This window comes from Cinclus cinclus, chromosome 7, assembly GCF_963662255.1.
Source record: "Cinclus cinclus chromosome 7, bCinCin1.1, whole genome shotgun sequence".
In the NCBI taxonomy this organism is placed as follows: domain Eukaryota; kingdom Metazoa; phylum Chordata; class Aves; order Passeriformes; family Cinclidae; genus Cinclus; species Cinclus cinclus.
Genome location: NC_085052.1, coordinates 34179869 through 34197531, shown reverse-complemented (window position 1 = coordinate 34197531; position 17663 = coordinate 34179869). Strand labels below are relative to the sequence as shown.

Genomic DNA, 17663 nt, shown 5'->3' with positions numbered 1-17663 from the left:
TTACTGTACTGTGATGGATGAGATCTATAAACATGCTTTTTCCTTTGATCATGATATGGGGTTAAGGCAGGTCAGAATTTTGACTTGATTCACAGGCTGAATTTCAGACTGAATTTCATCAATTACGTAAAAACTGAAGGCCAGCAGTCAGCTGCTGACAAGCATTTCTGTAGGACTGGACGATGTGAATTGGGGTTCAGTGGTTATTTCATTTTACATTTATTTTCTTCATCCCTCTGTGAAATACTTTTCTATTTTATATCCCAGCAGCCTGACTGGAAAAGGTTAAGGCATTAATTGAGCAAGGTTATTTTTTTATTTTTTTATATTAGGTGTACAGTCATAGAGATATTTCTAGAAAGCAAAAAATAATAATTTTGAAAAGTCTGTAGTCAGTGTGCATTTTTCATGTTAGAAAGCAAATATGAAAATATAGGAGAGGTATTTTATTGATTGATCAGTACTTACACTTTGGTGTGCATTTCTTCTAGGGAACAAAACAGATGCTTTAAAACCTGGAATAAAAATGGAGACTTCCAACCACATTTATGCCATGAAACATACTTCAAACACTACTAAAAATTGCTCTTTACTAAAACAGTACACGGCTTCCTCCCCCTTTAAGGTGGATAGTTTACATCCTTATCCATCTCTCGCACATAAGTCCGGCCTAACTGCAGTAACTAATGTTCAACAGGAGTTTTCAGTTCCCTACGGGTATTTTGACTGCAGTACCAAGCAACCTCACGTGACACCTTATGTTAATTGCAAGAGCTTTGATGTGTCAGTCAAAGATTATACTGGAATTCTGCTGAACGAGAAGGTGAATGGCGTGCCACCGATTCTTCCCGAGGTCACTGCTCCGGGCCCCCCAGCCCACAAAGAGCCCCTGCCCACTATACTTGAACACCAGCCAGACAAACAGAATTGTCAGCTTCAGCTGGACAGCTCTCCTTCCTCAGAGATGATCAGCCCTTGTGACTCATCGGTACCGCTAAGCTCTTCGGCAAAGGATGCCGCCGGAACCGAAGCTGACTGTTCCCATGGATGCCCGGTGGAAAAGGGCAGCTCCCATCGAGGACAGATCTGTGACTTTGACTGTGTTGAGGAAAAGCAAAACGGTGCACTGGGACAGCAGGCTGATTCTGAAGAAAAGGCTGAGGAATTGTGGTCAGACAGCGAGCACAATTTTTTGGATGATGACATTGGTGGGGTTGCTGTGGCACCTTCTCATGGTTCTATCTTAATTGAATGTGCAAGGCGTGAACTGCATGCTACCACACCAATTAAAAAACCCAACCGCAATCATCCCACAAGAATTTCTTTAGTTTTTTACCAGCACAAAAATTTAAATGAGCCAAAACATGGTTTAGCCATGTGGGAAGCAAAGATGGCTGAGAGAGCGAGAGAAAAAGAAAAAGAAGCGGAACGGTTAGGGACGGAGAATCCTGAACTGAACTCAAGCAACAGGAAAGCAAAGCAACCAAGTGAAAACAGAGATATTTTTTATGAAGACAACGAGTTCAACCAAATTCCATCCCGCAGAGCATTAACGGTAACCAAGGATAACGTCATCACAGTATCTTCATACGCCCTGACACGAGTGGCAGGGCCCTACAACCACTGGGCGTAGCTGTGGTGTGGTGTGCCCCTCCTGGTGCAGTTACAGGTGTTTCTTTAAGGTGCTGTTAAAGAACAAGTCTCGTGTCGTTTACTGTTTGCTCATCTCAACCATTTTAAGGCTGAGGTAAAAACAAAAAAAAAAGGGAGGGGGGATTTCTTCTTAAACTGTGACTTTAACATTTGGTGGTGCTCGAGCACATTTTAAGCAAAAAAAAAAAAAAGTTGTATAGTTTTAATACATTCTAAAAAAAGATGTTGGTTAGGTTATTAACCTTGATTGAATCATTCAGTTTATTACCTTTAGGAATTTATATTTTGGTGCTTTAAATCGTCTGTTTACTACAAAAATCATTTATAGGTATTTTAACAGGTTCACATTTTATGGTGTTAAATCAAGTTATACAGTTACAGCTCTACACAGCTCTTGGTGCTTAACCACATCAAACAGTTAAAAATAAATAAGCTGAATTATTACTTCATGGTGCCATTGCTTTAACAACTTCCAACCATTGCTATATAGTCCAAGTTGCAGACAAATCTTTCAGAAAACCAATCAATTTTGTTCTTTAGATTCGTCGGTAGAAGGAAGTTATTGGTAATGATGGCTGGAAGTTGTTTCTAAGCTGTAAATATATATTTAAAAAGCACTTTCTATTTTTAAAATTAACTTGAAATAGTATAGTATAAGGATCATATTGTCTAAGGTTTGTGCATACTCTACAGAAGAAATGATTTTGTTCTTGCTGTGCAGAGTTCCATGGTGTTACAGCTGCAGGATATATGCTGATAGCATACGTGGTTGTTTTTAACTTGCCCTTTTTCACTGAAGATTTTATGTTGCATATAAATCAACAATTAGGAATTTTAGAGCCTTTTTATTCTTTTTCAAGAGAGTGTACAAACATGAAAGAGGAGATGTCTCGTCAATACTTGTGTTGCTATTGGGAGTTATGAATATTATCTGGGTTTTTTTTAAGGCAGCATTTGTTATGGTTTCTTTGAGCAATAAGTGCATCAGTCTCAGTTGTTTGCAGCGTTCTAAGTTAACATGGCAACCAAATGTTCCTAATGCCTCAGGGGTAGGATTGTTTTGGGAAAAAAAATACCCCCTAGAGTTGCCTTATTCTATTCTGATTAAAAAATATATAATTTGGGAAAAATACTAAGTGTTGGAAAACTGTCAAATTTCTAATGTTTAGCTGCAGAGTTTTTGTTAAGAATAACCTATCTGTAATATTTACCAACTTTGAGTTCAGTTTTTTTACAAAAATATTTGGTAAATTTTGGAAGCAATTTATACATTTCACATGGAAAGGGTTGTATCCTTCCTTGCAATCTACGTTCTTCATTTCTTTTGAGAAAGTGACATACCACAAAGTGAGTATTTGCTAAACCAGAGGAAAAGCAGACACTCCATTGCTTTTAAATGCTGTAGCATCCCACTCTTCTTTCTGATTCTCCTCTCCTATGTATTTCTTGTTTAAACTTATTTATTTAAACCAATTACCAAGTGACAGCATTAGCTAAGGACTGACCTCATCCTGCACCTTCTTCCATGAGAGCTGGCTGGAGCCAGGAGCATTGCTGACCCCAGGACTCACTGGGGTCCGAGCGCTGCAGGGTCAGGCCCACACTCTTAAGCTGTTCCTTCCTTCTGTCCCCTGCCTGGGGGACCTGTAGGTGGAATGAAGTCACTTTTCCAGTGTGGAAACATGCTAATAATATACTTGATAATATTATCCTGTAGTGGTGCTTTATGGAGGAATATGAACTATCTGGATCTGCTTTATTTAAAGACAAGGTGCTTTTTCCTTGAGAAAAAAAGGAAAGGTGCTTTTTCCTTCTATTTACAGTTTTGGCACAAAAGTTCATCAGTGGTGTTTGGAACACTTAGTGCCAGTCAGGACCTTGGTGCTACAAATCCTTGGGTGTGGCTGTAGATCCATGGGACTGTTCCCCTGTAGCCAAGTGCAGTGTTTGCAGGAGCCAGGTCTGAAGTAGCAATCACTACCTAATGATCATGGGTTCAGTTCTACAGATTCCTATTCAAATTAACAAAGCTATTAATGGCAGAGGATGGAGGAATTGAACCAGTTCTTTGTATGTTACCTATTTGAAGTAAAACCTGTAAAAACCGGGTATGCTGCAAATTTTAGTTCAAAGCTTAATATTAGTTCAAATAGAGGATATGAAAGGATTGTAAATAATGATAAAACAGAACCAATATTATGCCATTGTTTTGTACCAGCAGTTCTATGCTTATTGACTATGTAATATACAGTATACATCAAATCATTATGGTATTTTGTGTGCCTTAGATTTCCATTTTAAAACTTGTATATTTTTGGTGAGCTGAAGACGAGTAGGAATTCCAGCTGTCCGTACAGTCAGTACTGTACATTCCATAGCTGTTCCAGTCATGTATTTCTCCCAGCATGTAGAGATTGGTTTGCTTCACTGATAGCCCTGACAGCTTCAGTTTCTGTAATGCTGCAGTTCAGCATTCTCATGTGATAAATTTTCTACACAAAATTGGTAAGCTACAGAGTCATCTCTTTACCTTTTAAAATGTTCGTATCTTTAAAGTGGATCATTTTTACTTGAATCTTCTCCTACAAATGCCCACATTTAACTTACTGGAAACTTCAGATTAAAATGTTCCATTGAAAAACCAGCAGGTTCCCTTTAAGAAGTGAGGCACTGAAAGGTGGATCTAAATGGATCCCTTCAAACAGGTAGCCCAGGTCTACCTTTTATTGAAATGGCAATTCTGAGAAAGAAATGTGTTTCTTAACACAGTTAATACTGTTAACTGATAGGTGCTAAACTCACAGTTACTGCTTCATTAATATTACTTACATGAGAGAAATACATCATCTGTTCATAAGGTATCACCCACGGTGCTCTTTCCTTGGCTGTCTTTCACCTAAACTGCTTTTTCAACGTGTCCTACCAGGCACGTTGGCCACTTATACTTCCTGCTGGACATGTAGTGGGTTGTGGTTTGAGACTGATCCTTTCTATCTCTGTACTGCAGTATAGAAAATGTAACTATTTACTGTATTTACAACTCTGTGCTATTCCTCATAATGCTTCAGGATACTTACAGTCTTGTACACAAATTGCATTGTTTTCAGTAAGGTTCTCATAACAGTGTTTATCTCTTAAAATCTTAAACTCTGTGGGTCTGTTCTTTCCTTTGCAGCCCACACAGCCACTTGTAATTTGCTCTTAGGCTTTAACCCAAGTCCTTCTTGGGCAGCCAGACCAGGAGCTGGATCGAAAATTAACATAGCTGGCTAGGTCAGACCTGCATCTTTTATTTGGTTTCCATCAGCTGGCACAATGTTCCGGGTGAAAAACCAACGCATGGATTTAGGTGTGGGCTGGCACTGGGGTGTGCTTGTCTTTGGATCATTTTTTACAGCATGCCAGAAAAAACTGTCATGATCCAACATAGGACACCTGACTTCCCAGAAAAAACGTCTCATCCCGTTGTCCACTGGGTCCAGTACCACAACTCCACCTCTGCTGTGGAGGGAAGGAGCAGGGCTTCCTGCAGGACCAGTTCTGTTTGACTCCCTGTGGGAGTCACTGCAGTTGTGTCCAGTTAAACAGTGAATTTACTGATTTTTCACGTGGTAGTGTATTGCAGGAAATAGAAAGAAATATTTCTGTAAATACTTAAGTCACAAGAGCCAAGAAGCTTTGTAAGTACTTACAAATACTTGCAGCTTCCAACCTGTAACAGTTGTATTGCATCTTAACTGCTGGTGAAAGTCCTTGTGTTACCTATGACAGTGCTCCTCTAGATGTAGAACAGGAAATAACTGTAGTATTTTAAGCAACATTTTATGTTAAGTATGGGTAAATGACAACTTGTCTAGTACTTGAGATTCTTTCTAGCATACAGCTGTATGGGTTTTTTTAAGACCTATTTAATTTCATTGCAGTATTAACTAAATACAGTGGGTTAAATTTGGATCCTGTTCACACTGCTGCAGCCCTGCTGTCTCCAACATGCTCATTCATCAAGTTTTCCTGCCATTTCCATATTAGATGGATATGGACAACAGTTGACCAACATCTGTGCCATCTCAGAGGTCAATCTTGCTTTTTTACTTCCCACGCAGCTTGTCTAATGTCAAAATTCACTCCTATTTATCAAGCAGTCATGAGCTTTGTAATCCATTTATGTATATGGTTGTTTCTTTTCCACAGAAATCCTGTCATTTCTAGGCTATCCGAAGGAAATAGCTGTGCTCTCAGATACACGAAAAACTCAATTGCATGGCCACTTCCATGCTTTGTGTATGTTAACACCACTTACATCCAGGCAGTGTGGGACAAACTCTTTCAGGCTTATTGTGGTCACTGAAATGAAGAATAGGGTCTTTTTGACATCTACTGCATAAAATTGTGCTTTATTTCTTGTGTGAAAGCCGTCTGCCAAGCTGTGACCTGTGACAATCTGCTTTTCAATAGCAGTTAGAGATGAGGAACAATCCAGTCACTTTTGGGAATTCCTGCTTTATCAGGTCTTGCTCTGACTTGCTCTTTCCATTAATTATTGTGACACCATGGTACTGCACTGCAATGTCTGTGTCACAGCACTGTTCTAACCAGTGAGGTATTTTGTTGTGGGTATTTGTACAAATTCACTTCTGTCTACAGTTCCTCCCCAGGCAGAAATCTCTCCTTTGGTATCTGCCTGCATATACTGGCTTAAAAGAATACCAAAGGAGGAAGAGGTGGCCCCTGCTCTTGATAGGCATAGACAAACAAGGTAGCAAGCACTGCTGTCATCGCCAGCCTGCTGCCCTTGGCCACCATCAAGATACAGAACACAGAAAGCTGATGGGATGCTGGTTGGACTTGATGGTCTTCAAGGTCCTTTCCAACCTTGATGGTTCTCTGCACGGCATAAGTACATCACAGGCAAAGTTGTGAAGGTACACTTGGTTTTTGAGTCAACCTTCTATGTACATGTAGTTGGCATGGTACTTCTTTATACTAACACTTCTTTTGGTCCATCTCACTTTAAAAAATTCAGTAGCTTTTTTTGTTTAGTCTGTGAGACACTTACATTCTCCATTAATGTAAAACGGAGTGACCAGTGTCAGAAGTCTAGAGGATGTGGCTACTTACTCTTAACAGTTCAGGAAGTGGTTTCAGTCTCTTTGGGGATTACAAGTTGTCTACATGCTGCTTTAGGATGTTGGTACAAAATTATAATTACATAAAGGAAAGAGTTTTGCATCCAAGGTTTCCTGAAAGACCAAGGATTTCTACTAGTGGAACCTGCTCAGGCACCAGGATACATACGGATCACTTCCTCTAAGTAGTAGTTGAATATATGCTGTGTTTATTACTTCCTTTTCAAAACTTTTTGGGCTCTTTCAGAGCAGAATAGGCAAAACGTTTTAATACTGTCATATACTTGACTAAATTATGAAGACTTAGTTCTACATGATGCTGTGTTATCTCCCTGAAAAACACTTAATGTGGCTGGTGTTAATTAGTAGGTATCACTCTGTACAGGTGACACTGGATACTCCAGCCAGCTTTCTCACTCCATGCTCTTTCTGGATCATCAGCTGTGGGTAGCTGTGGTCAGTTAGTGCTGGCTCACTTTGTCACCTGCTGCTGGATGCTTTCAATGCTTCTAACTACTCCAGAGGATTTTTCCCTTTGCAGATGTGCTTCAGCACTCAGCATTAGCAGCACGGCTGCCAGCCTGTCCGTGAGTCCCCCTGCACGCTGTCCTGCTCTGCATGGAAATCAGCCATCTTCATCTCAGGATTGTCATAAGCTATTCTCTGTAAATCCATTTCTTTCAGTCACCTACAAAAGGCTGCCCAGAGAGCTTTTGGATGTCCCCCATCCCTGGAAGTGTCCCAGGCCAGGTTGGACGGGGCTTGAAGTAAGCTGGTGTAGTGGAAGGGGGGAGGGGGGTTGGAAACAGGTGAGCTTTATGTTCCCTTCCAGCCCAAACCAGTCTGATGCCTTGATCTTGTATTGTATATAATTCTATATAGAATAGACAGTTCTAGGGCTTTTACTTAACATTTTCTGATACAGAGCCTAGAATATTACAGTTGGGATTTTTTTTTAAAGTCCAATAGAGAGGGACAATTCATAATTTGTCACAAACACCGTTTTCTTACTTTTTTAATCAAATAATCATTTTTCCAGTTAATTTTCAGATTTTTTGATGTAGTTGTTACAATCTCTTATTGTATCTACAAGTAGCCAAACAAAAGGGACTTCGCAAGACTAGAAAATCATCATCCCCTGAGAAGGAAAAGTCATTCCTTCTCAGAGTACAGGATTTTTTCATATTTGTAGTATCTCTGTGTCCTCTTGTCTTTTGAGTCACTTTTAACAGCTCTGCTCAATTCCTGACATCAGACAGCTGCTGCAGCCCCTGCATGATTGTAAGAGTGGGAGTGTTTCTTTACATCTTTTTTTAATCTTGGACCAGTCTTTGTGAGACATCCAAGTATTATGTAAGCTAAATGCCTGAACTAACACGGGACTGCTTGGAAAAATGTTCATCTGTGGCAAAAAGTGGAAATGAAGGAGCTTGAGAAGAAAATAACTAAGGTGGTTACTGCCTTTTATTAAAGGGTGCTGAGGTGTCAGCATCACTGACATCACTGTTTCTTTGTCTTTCTGAGAACAAAGACTTTAGGATTCTTTTTCCAGTACAGTTCCCCAGTTCACCATCCCAACAATTGCTCACGTACTGCTAAGCTTCAGTTGTGAAAGATACAAGGTGCTTCTTGATGCTGTATCCTTAATTCTTCCAGACAGTGTATTTTCCTTTCTTCTTCTGCTCGGCCATTATATATGGCATTTTTCCATATACGGTTCCATTTAAATGCCAGAATCTTCCAACACACACTTGCAGTGAATGCAAGGCTGGGGTGCTAAATAACGTGACGGTGACTAGCTTTGGTGTGACTGATCAGTGGTGCTTTTTTCAACACTTGGCACACCTTAAAGACATTCCTCACAAAGTCACAGAGCACAGGTGCACACCTCAGGAACTACGTATGTAGGGAGGACAGGTTTGGCACTAAAACTACAGAGTTACCATTTACAGTAGATGAACTTTGTTCCAAAGAAGTGCTGTTGCAGTGGAGCAAGGGAACTGCTAGATTTGGTGTTCAGTAGTGCAGTTGTTTCCACAAAATGTTTTAATGCTGTCATGGAAAGTTTTGTGACCTGATCAATATTTGACATGTATATCTGTATTTTTATTATATTGCAATGGGAAAAGGGTCTAGGGTTTGGGAATTGTCTTAAAGTAAGAATGGAATTCTCCTGATACTCATTTATACTACTGTCCTTTGCATTGCATTGGAAGGATAAAGGGGCCTCAAATGGATGTCAATTTAGCTTTCATCCTTTGGAGTATCCCATCACACTGATCAGAGTGTAAAAGGTCAGTAGTATAAACAAAAACAGTTACCAAATTAGTGATTTTTACAATCATCTGAAATCAGTTTCATGGTATCCTTACTGTGCACATACTGGCCAGTAACATCCAGATTGTTAGAGTTTGGAAATACAGGTTGAAAAGTTGAAAAGAGACCTGCTTGGGTTTTACCAGGCTTTAAATATTTGCTTATATTGGCTGTCTTCTGCCCAACACTGTCTACAAAGAGAAGGTGGTAAAAGATTTGTACCTAGGTAATGGCCAGCCCAGAAATCTCTTAAAATGTCAAAAATGTTATTTTTATTGTAGTTTTTCTTAAAATACTTGCTACCCTTTATCATAATTTGGATCCTTTTTACTTGATGATATAAATTGGGGTTGTGACAATCTACTGAACTCCCTTCTGTCCTGCCTTCACACCCAGCAGAGTGTGCAGTGTTGTGTGCTATTGTCACACTCTGGTGAGTTTGGGGACACAAAGTTAAAGCCAACACCTTCTGCCTTCCCTGACCGTGGTGCTACTTGCCAGGGAAAATCCTGGCATTGCTCTGCACGCCTGAGTCCTGCAGAGCTCCCCTTGCTGCCCGTGGAAGTTTCATGTAAACAACAGCCCTGCTACATTGCTGTAACGCAGTGCAAACGTCCCGTTCAAAAGAAAGCTTGAGGAAAAGGAAGTATACTTCCTTTCTTAAAGTTTTACACTGCAGTGATACTGCAGAGCCTAAAGAGAACAGATTTTGTACCAACTCTGTCTAATTCATGCAACTCAAAAGGCAGCAGCTGAACTTCATGAAGCTCTTGTCCTCTAAATGAAAAAAATAATTGTAGTCAAGAAGAACAAACGGGGTATCCCAGTACCACTAAAAGAAAGCCAGTTCTAACCAATGCAAACATTCATACATTTCAGCCTTTACCAGTGAATTATTCTACAATTACTTGTTCTGTTTGGAAGAGACAGCTCTTCATTAATGTGACAGTATCACACCAGGTCACAAGTACTGATCAGAATTTGCTGTCATTAAAAAGAACGTAAATATGTTAAGGACATGCTGTATTGATATGCTGTGGCTAGTCAATTCCTTCCTGCTTTGGGAAGGTAAAAGATTAACAATATGCCAAAGCAAAAGAAAAAGAAGTAATGGTTTGGTTTTGGTTTGTTTTTTTTTTTCTTCTCTTTCTTATTTTCAATATTTCTTTCTTTCCTTGGGATGCATTAGATATTTATTTTTCAACTTTGAATTTGATGTTTTATTCCCAGTTACCAATGTACTGTATTGAAATCTGGAACATAAAGCTAACATTTTTAAGCAAAAGATGATGTACCGGGAGAAAAAAATCAGAAAGAAAAAGCACTTCATTATGTCACAGTATTTACAGGAGAAAGTGTAAAAAATACTTATTTTCTCAGAAAAACCATTTGGGGCCTGATTCTTTCCTAGTATGACTGAGCTCAGCTCCCTGAGGCTGGTGGAGCTGGGCAGAGTTACGCTAGCTGAGAAACTGAACCTTAAAATCTCTGCAGACAAGGGAACCCTTACCAGCAGTACTTGAAGACTTGTGAGTTGTGACTGCATGTTACTTGAAAGATCTAATTAAGCTATGTTTTTTGGTGCAAGCAGTTGTTGTACATGATTTCATGTTTATGTAGCAAGATGCATTGAAATGTTGATACTAGTATTGAAACATACATGTAAAAATTGTCGTTGTGGAAATTGTCTGTTCTGTTCTATTTTTCTTGTGTGTCTCATCTGTTTAGAACGTAAACTTTCTTTTTTTTTTTTTTTATTGTCCTAACTGAATAAGGCTAAATGAATACTGTAATTGAAAATATATTTTAAATCTTGTCATGAGTTTTTAAAAAGACTATTACAAATTGTATCATTCCTGATTACACAGAACTTTGTGGGTGGTTTTAAATAAATTTTATACTTCTATTTTGCACTTAGTCGTCCAATTTTTCTTTCCTGCTCTTAGCAATAATAACCACCATCTTGTGTAGAAGTGTATTAAGTACCCTTAATTACCAATAGGACCTTCAGGGGCTTCACCCAAAAAGTCAGCAGGTTTCTGCACTGGAAAGGGACAGGCATAAATCCGGTCCCTGTTCTCAGTCTGCCTCTGCTTCAGGCTGGACTGACCCTGTGCCCAGGTCAAGAGAAGCAGACAGAAAATCTGAACTTCATTTTCTGACTAACAAGGACAAAACAGTTTGTGAACGTGTCTGCCTCTTTTTGCTACCTGTCTGGCAGAGCAAGCTGATGGGAATCATTTACTGTGCCATTTAATTACCAGCCAAGGGAAGTATTTCAGGTTCTTTTCACTGCAAATCAGAGGGTATGGTTGGGTTTTTTTTCTCAAAACAGACCTCAGCACTAGCCTGCTTTGCTGACATTGTAGTGCACAACAGACTAAACAGAATCCCTGTTGTTTAGATCTGAAGGAGAGGGAACACAACTCTGCTCATACTTGCTTCTTTTCCTTCTCTAGTATATGCAGCACCAAAATAATAAGCAAAAATAATCTTCCAGATAACTGGAATCTCCCAGAGAGCAGAAGAATACTGGTATCCTCTGGCTTGACTAATGCCCTGGAAAGAAACTACATTGTGTGATATGGTACATCTAATTCCTGGGGGATGGATGTGATCATGCAACAGGGAGGCCTTGAGCCTCCTGTGTAAGCTGCTTTTTGAGAGGATAATCACTGCTGGGGTTTTAGAGCAACATCTCCCAAGCTGCCCCATGCCCTCTCTGGACTGCACTGCTGAGTCTTCGTTCAACAGAGTCACGCTGAGCACTCAGGGTCCAGTACTGGAGCCAGGAACCCCCAGCACAGGCATCTTGAGAGAGCACATGGATTTTGAAAGGCACTTGAGGCCCTGGACCAGACCAAAGAACATCATTCCTGAGGAAGAGCTAGTGATGAGAAACCTTTCCCAAGTCCTGTTCAGGGACTGCCAGCCAGCTGCCCCTTGCCCTCCCCTGGCATTCCCAGTGGGCAGCGGGATCCCAGTCAGAGCTCTATTTCCTCACAGATTTTAGAGTATGTTACCTCTACAGAGAGGTATTAAAACATAGCTTTACCTCCACCTTACAGGGAAAGAACTAAACCAGATTTACCTGCCCCAGCATCCCTGTTTCCAAAAATGGATTTACCACCTGGTGATGGCTTTAGTGCTTTTTTTACAGCCTGGATTTCTGATATACGTTATACAAGGTAATGGAATATTGATGTAGTACAGTTGATTGCTTTTAAATTCTTAAGCCTTAGACTGTAATACCTACTAAAATGGTGTTAACAATCAATTAAGCTGCAAAATAAGCTTTTTTGCTGGTGCTACAGTTAAAAGCTTTCTGTAGTACTGCTACCTATCACAGAACACTAGGATTTGCTGTTCAACAATGCTAATGTTGGTTACTGCTGTTGATAGTTAATATTTAGCAAGTTAATATTTAACACAGAGTATCAGTTGACATTCAAAAAGGTATTCATTGAAATACTGAGGTTTCTGTGTACTCTGTGTATCAGAACAAGCAACATCTTTAAATGTTATTTAAACACAAGCAAGGTAATGCTTCAGTTAGTATTGTGGTTCAGGACACGGCCTAGATAGTCTAAAATAAAATACCAGCAATCCACATCTGTGCTTTTAATCTTAGACAAACTGAAAAAGTATTTAAAATGTGGAAATTTAAACCCAGCTATTTCAATAACCATTGGCAGTTCCCAAGATGGGCCTCCAATTCCATGTCCAGTTTGTTTATGTCTGGATACTCTTATACCACTAACACAAAATCCTTACATTCTTAGCACTTGAATTCTGGAAGATATCCATGTCTTTTTACACCAGGCCAAAAATTACTTACAATCCTGCTATACCATATGTACATCTCAATTTGTAACATAACTGGGTAATCCTTCCATGCTGTTTGATCCTAAAGGATGCTAAATTGCTGTTAGAGGCATGATATAGCCTTTTTTTCAGCTCAGAACAGCAAAACCTTTGTTTCCTGTGGTGTAAAAAGTCAGCAGTTCCGTTTCTTGTGACCACTTTGTTTTACACATAGGCTGTTTTTGCATGGGGATGACTGACACCCTTCACTTGAAAAATCCCTTCAGGGAAATGAAGTACTAAGCCAGTGCTTCATCAAGCAAACACTCTGGTGCTAGACCCTAACTCACTTCCACAACAGCAGTAAGCCTGGAAAAGACTCACCTGGATTATGGGTCCTACAGATTTTAAGGGGTGGGATTTGTTGATTTTTTGTGCTATTGCAAATGATCTTGTTCTAGGAGGGTAAGAGGCCGTAATGGTTCAGGTGTGTCACTGCAGAACAATCCTCCTTAGGCCATAGCTCTGCCAAGAGTAAGTACTCACAAAAATTTTGAAAAAACGAAGAAACCCCAAGGGTGCTGTGTGTAGAGTGCTCACCAGCAAACCTGTCAGGTGCCAGAGCTCTGGAAGCCCCCAAAATACAGGCAAGTATTCCCTTAATATGCAGCTGCTATTGCATCTGAGCAAGCAGAGTGGAAATTGGAGTTCTAGTGCTCCTTTGCCGTCTCCCAGTGCAGGAGGCCTTCCTTGGGCTCTTGTTGCACACAGAGTTCTCAGGATGCTCTCAGCTTCTCCTGTACAAGGCAGCCTGTGAGTTAAACCCCTGAGTCTGTACACTGTCCTGCACCAAGAACTGTGTCTGTCTGTCTGTCCTGCAGATGGGAGAGAGGCCTGTGCTCTGCTGTGGGAAGAGGCTGAGCACTGCAGGCAGTGGTGGAAGGGAAATGGGTTCTCAGCTCTCCATCTCCTGCTTCTCAAGCAATGGAATTGAGGTGTTAAGGGTGATCAGGATTTTCCTTCTTACTGCTCTTCCTTACTGCCTGTCTATAGATGTACCTTTGGCTTTCGTATGGCTGGCTTACCCCAGGATTGTAAGGAGAGAGCTGAGAAATCTTTTCCGTGTGTGCAAACCCAGTACACCTAGAAAAACAAAAAGAGGGCTTTCCTGGAATGCACGTCAGACTGGCTAAGAAAAAAGGAATCCTTAACAAGTATGACTGTGAAAGTTCTTGTGGTTCCTGGGCAAGGTGAATTACATCTCTTTTTTTAATGTGGTGTTCACAGATCATGGAGCACCCCAGGTCGGTGGGGACCACAAACCATCACCTGCTCCCACCTTTTGTGGAAAAGAAAGCCTAGGTGGGATTTTCTAACACCCTGCCCCTCTGTGTCTGGAGAAGTTGCAGTGATGGGGACTCTCTCAATTGCTCTACCTGAAAAAAAGAATTCCCCCATTTATCAAGATGAAAAAATTTCCCTGTGCTCCTGGTGTCTATTACCTACAAAATAATTAAGAATTACTTTATTTATTCTACAACATTTTTACTCAATTAAAACTTGGTCAGAAGTCTGTCCTCAATGCATTTAATTTTATTGTGATATAGCAGACCAGAAAAGCTTTTCTGTCCTTACCCTGGGAGTCCTGAAAACAAACCAGCAAACAAACAAACGTTACTTGCAATTAGCTAAATCTGAGCAGGTTTTCCTGTATTCCTGAGGGGTCTGGCCAGTTCAGAAACCCTTCAAGTACTTTGTAGAGCAGTATGTAAAAAAGTTCAGTTTATTATATTTATTATTAAATTTCAGTACTGACTGTGTCACACACTTGGCAAAGTGTGAAGTACATATGGCTACAGTCAGAAAGACCACAAGAGAAATTTTTGTGCACCAAAAAATCCATAATTTGCTTAGATGCTTATGCTTGCATGCTGCACTTTATTACAATTTAAGCACCAAAAACATCATTAACTGGGCTGTTGCTACCATTTCTTGATATCTAGAAAGGTAAAAATGTGTTTGATTGTCTCTGAATGATTTCTGCTGGCCTTCTGAAGAGAATATATAAACAACCCCATCAAGAGCTGCAAAAAGCAGGTTCCAGAAGTGAGAGGTTTAGATCAGCTACTTAATTCAGAAATTGAACAGGATGCATGGAAACGTATTTCCATCAAGAATATGGAACAAATAATGTAATGACTTTTCATTATCAAAATTGAGTGAAATAACCATCTCCCTGTAACTGGCATTTAGTTGGATATCTTTATTCGCTTTTTGTCCAATAGCTTCATGTTGGGTGTGAAACACTGATTTTTTTTGTCTTGCCAATGGTACAGGTTATCAAAAGCATATTCATTAGAAGATCATCCCTCTTCCAATTCTGTCCCCAAAATGCATAATACAAATACAATTAAATTTTTGGGGTGTTTGGGGGTTTTTTTCCAACCAAAAATAAGCCTTTTCCACATTTCCTTCTACATTTGTCTTTCATAGCAGACATCTAAGATACCTGAAACTAGTTTCATTCTACACGATGCAGGGAAATACCACAGTAGTTCTGTTGCTGCTGTTCTTCGGTTATAAACTCTAAAAATTATCATTCTTTCCCACAATGTCACCAGCAGATTCTTAACTTCTGTAGCCACCCAGAAAGAAAACAATTTGCTTTATGGGTTTTGCCTTCTAATTTGTGTATTTTTCTCAACCTGCCACATTATTTTAAGGTAATTTGTAGAAATCTCACGTATTTCAGACCTCTCATCTATTTTATATTAAATTGTCCAGTGCACTTAAAAGATAGTCTGGGGACCTAGAATTATTTTAAGACACAAGACTAGAAGTGCACATATTTTTTCACTGCCACCTCCATTACAACTGCTTTTCATCACAGCGGCGTGGTTTGTCTTGAGCAGAGCATACAGAGACCTAAACGATTCAAAAGGAATCATTAGTGTAGTAAAAATGGCAAAATCTGCTGGTTAATGGTAGCAGTATGTGTCTGGGGAGGAGAAAGTGCACAAAGTGTTCTACTTGAGGTACAGGACATCAGGACTGTGGTTCCTGTGAGCTTCTGAGGCTTTGAGAGCCTTTATCATCTGCTAAAAAGACCCTGGGCCAGAAGAGTGAAGAACAGAGCTACTTCACAGTACTCTGATATTCACTGACAATTACTTTGTACTTTAATACAATTTTTTCATTGTCCTTTTCACATACAATATGGGAGAAAGTCTGCAACTTTTTTAACATTTAATCTTATCTCCAAGTTAAAAGGTACAGATTCTGCTTTAGTCAACTGACTGAGCTGGATGGAGTTATGCCAGGAAGAAACAAAGTTTAAAATGTGTAAACTTGAAAAGTAAGAAATATGCTTCTGAGCGTGAAACATCTAAACCCCCATCTAATTTGAATTATATTTTAAACAGCAAAGGCAGATTCATCTTTATATATTATTAACTACCAAATGCTGGCAGAAATTTACGTGCTTCTGATGATCTGCTTCTTTATCTAGATGCCCTCCTACAACATAATCCAGCCCACTGCCACTGAGTTTGATGTTGCTGCTTCCCAGGATTTTACTTCATCACCAGCTTCTGCTTTTAAAGACAATGTAACACTGCAAAGTCACGTTTTCAGTTAGCTGACTTGGTCTCAAATGTAGGCAGGAATTCATGTGTGTATTTCACTAAAAAACAAACTCGGGTAAAAAACTATTTACGGGATATAAAGCTTTTTGCAACAACGCCAAGGTCATGGCTTCGATCAACGCCTGCATGAACCGGCCACTCAGAGAGCTGGATTCGACAATCCTTTTAAGTCTTTTGGAACTCAGACCAAGAACGAAGAGAAATGATTTGTCTTGCCCAGTAGTCCTGAACTACCCACCGCACTGATCCTGGCTGCAATTTCCGTTTCTAAGCATCTTTGGAGCTTTGACCCTTCTCTGGCGCGTCTGCTCAGCCTTCACCTCAGATGACCCCTTTCCTCCCACAGAACCGCCCGAACGTGCGTCCTGCAGCGCCATGGCACCGTGAGGCGGTGTTGGGGGTCTTTGAGCACTGAGGAGCCGTTCCCGACGCGGGAGGGCACCCGGAGAGGGCCGGGCCGGCGCGGCTCCCTCAGGGCGGTCCCGCCGCAAGATGGCGGATCCGCGGTCCCGCCCGCGCCCGCCTCGCCCAAGATGGCGGCGCGGCCCCTCCCCCGAGCCGCGCGGGCCCTGCACGCGGCAGGGCCGGGCGCGCGCCGCCTCGCGCGGTCGCAGCCGTGACGTACGCGGGGCCATCGGCGCATGCGCGGTGCGGCGGTCGGGCGGGCGGCGATGGCGGCGGCGCGGTCCCGCGCAGGTACCGCGGGCGCGGCGCGAGGGGGCCGGGGGCGCGCGGGCCCCGGCGGCTGCCCCGGAGAGGAGCGGGGCCCGGCCGGGCGGGGGGCGCGCGTTGCGGACCGAGGGCGACGGGAGAAGGAGGAGGAAGAGGAGGAGGAGGAGTAGGAGGAAGGGGCGGGGAGGCCTCGCTTCCCGCCCGCCCGGCCCGGCGCCGTCGCCGCCGCTTCCCTGCGGCTTCTGCCGTGCGGCGCTTTACGCCCGGCGGCGGGGCCCGGGCACGCGGCCGGGAGCGGAGGCTGCCGAGGGGTAAAGGAGCTCTCACGGGTCCCGGGGCGCGGGCCCAGGGCCGGAGGGAGGCGGCGGGGCCGGTGCGCGGCCCGGCCCGGCCCGGCCGTGCTCGCGTGGTTCCCGGGTCCCCGTGGCTGCCGTGCCCTTGGGAGCGC

At 41.7% G+C, this 17663-nt stretch overlaps 1 protein-coding gene across 1 annotated transcript in view; it reads left to right on the top strand.

The window, feature by feature from the left end:
* Window positions 1–2143, top strand: part of TET1 (tet methylcytosine dioxygenase 1) — a 52999-nt gene extending 50856 nt beyond the window's left edge. The window contains exon 11 of the mRNA XM_062496276.1: window positions 492–2143. Within this exon, the coding sequence (XP_062352260.1) occupies window positions 492–1633 (1142 nt within the window). The 3' untranslated portion in view covers window positions 1634–2143. The remainder of the gene's footprint in view (window positions 1–491) is intronic.
* The last annotated feature ends 15520 nt before the right edge of the window (window positions 2144–17663 follow it).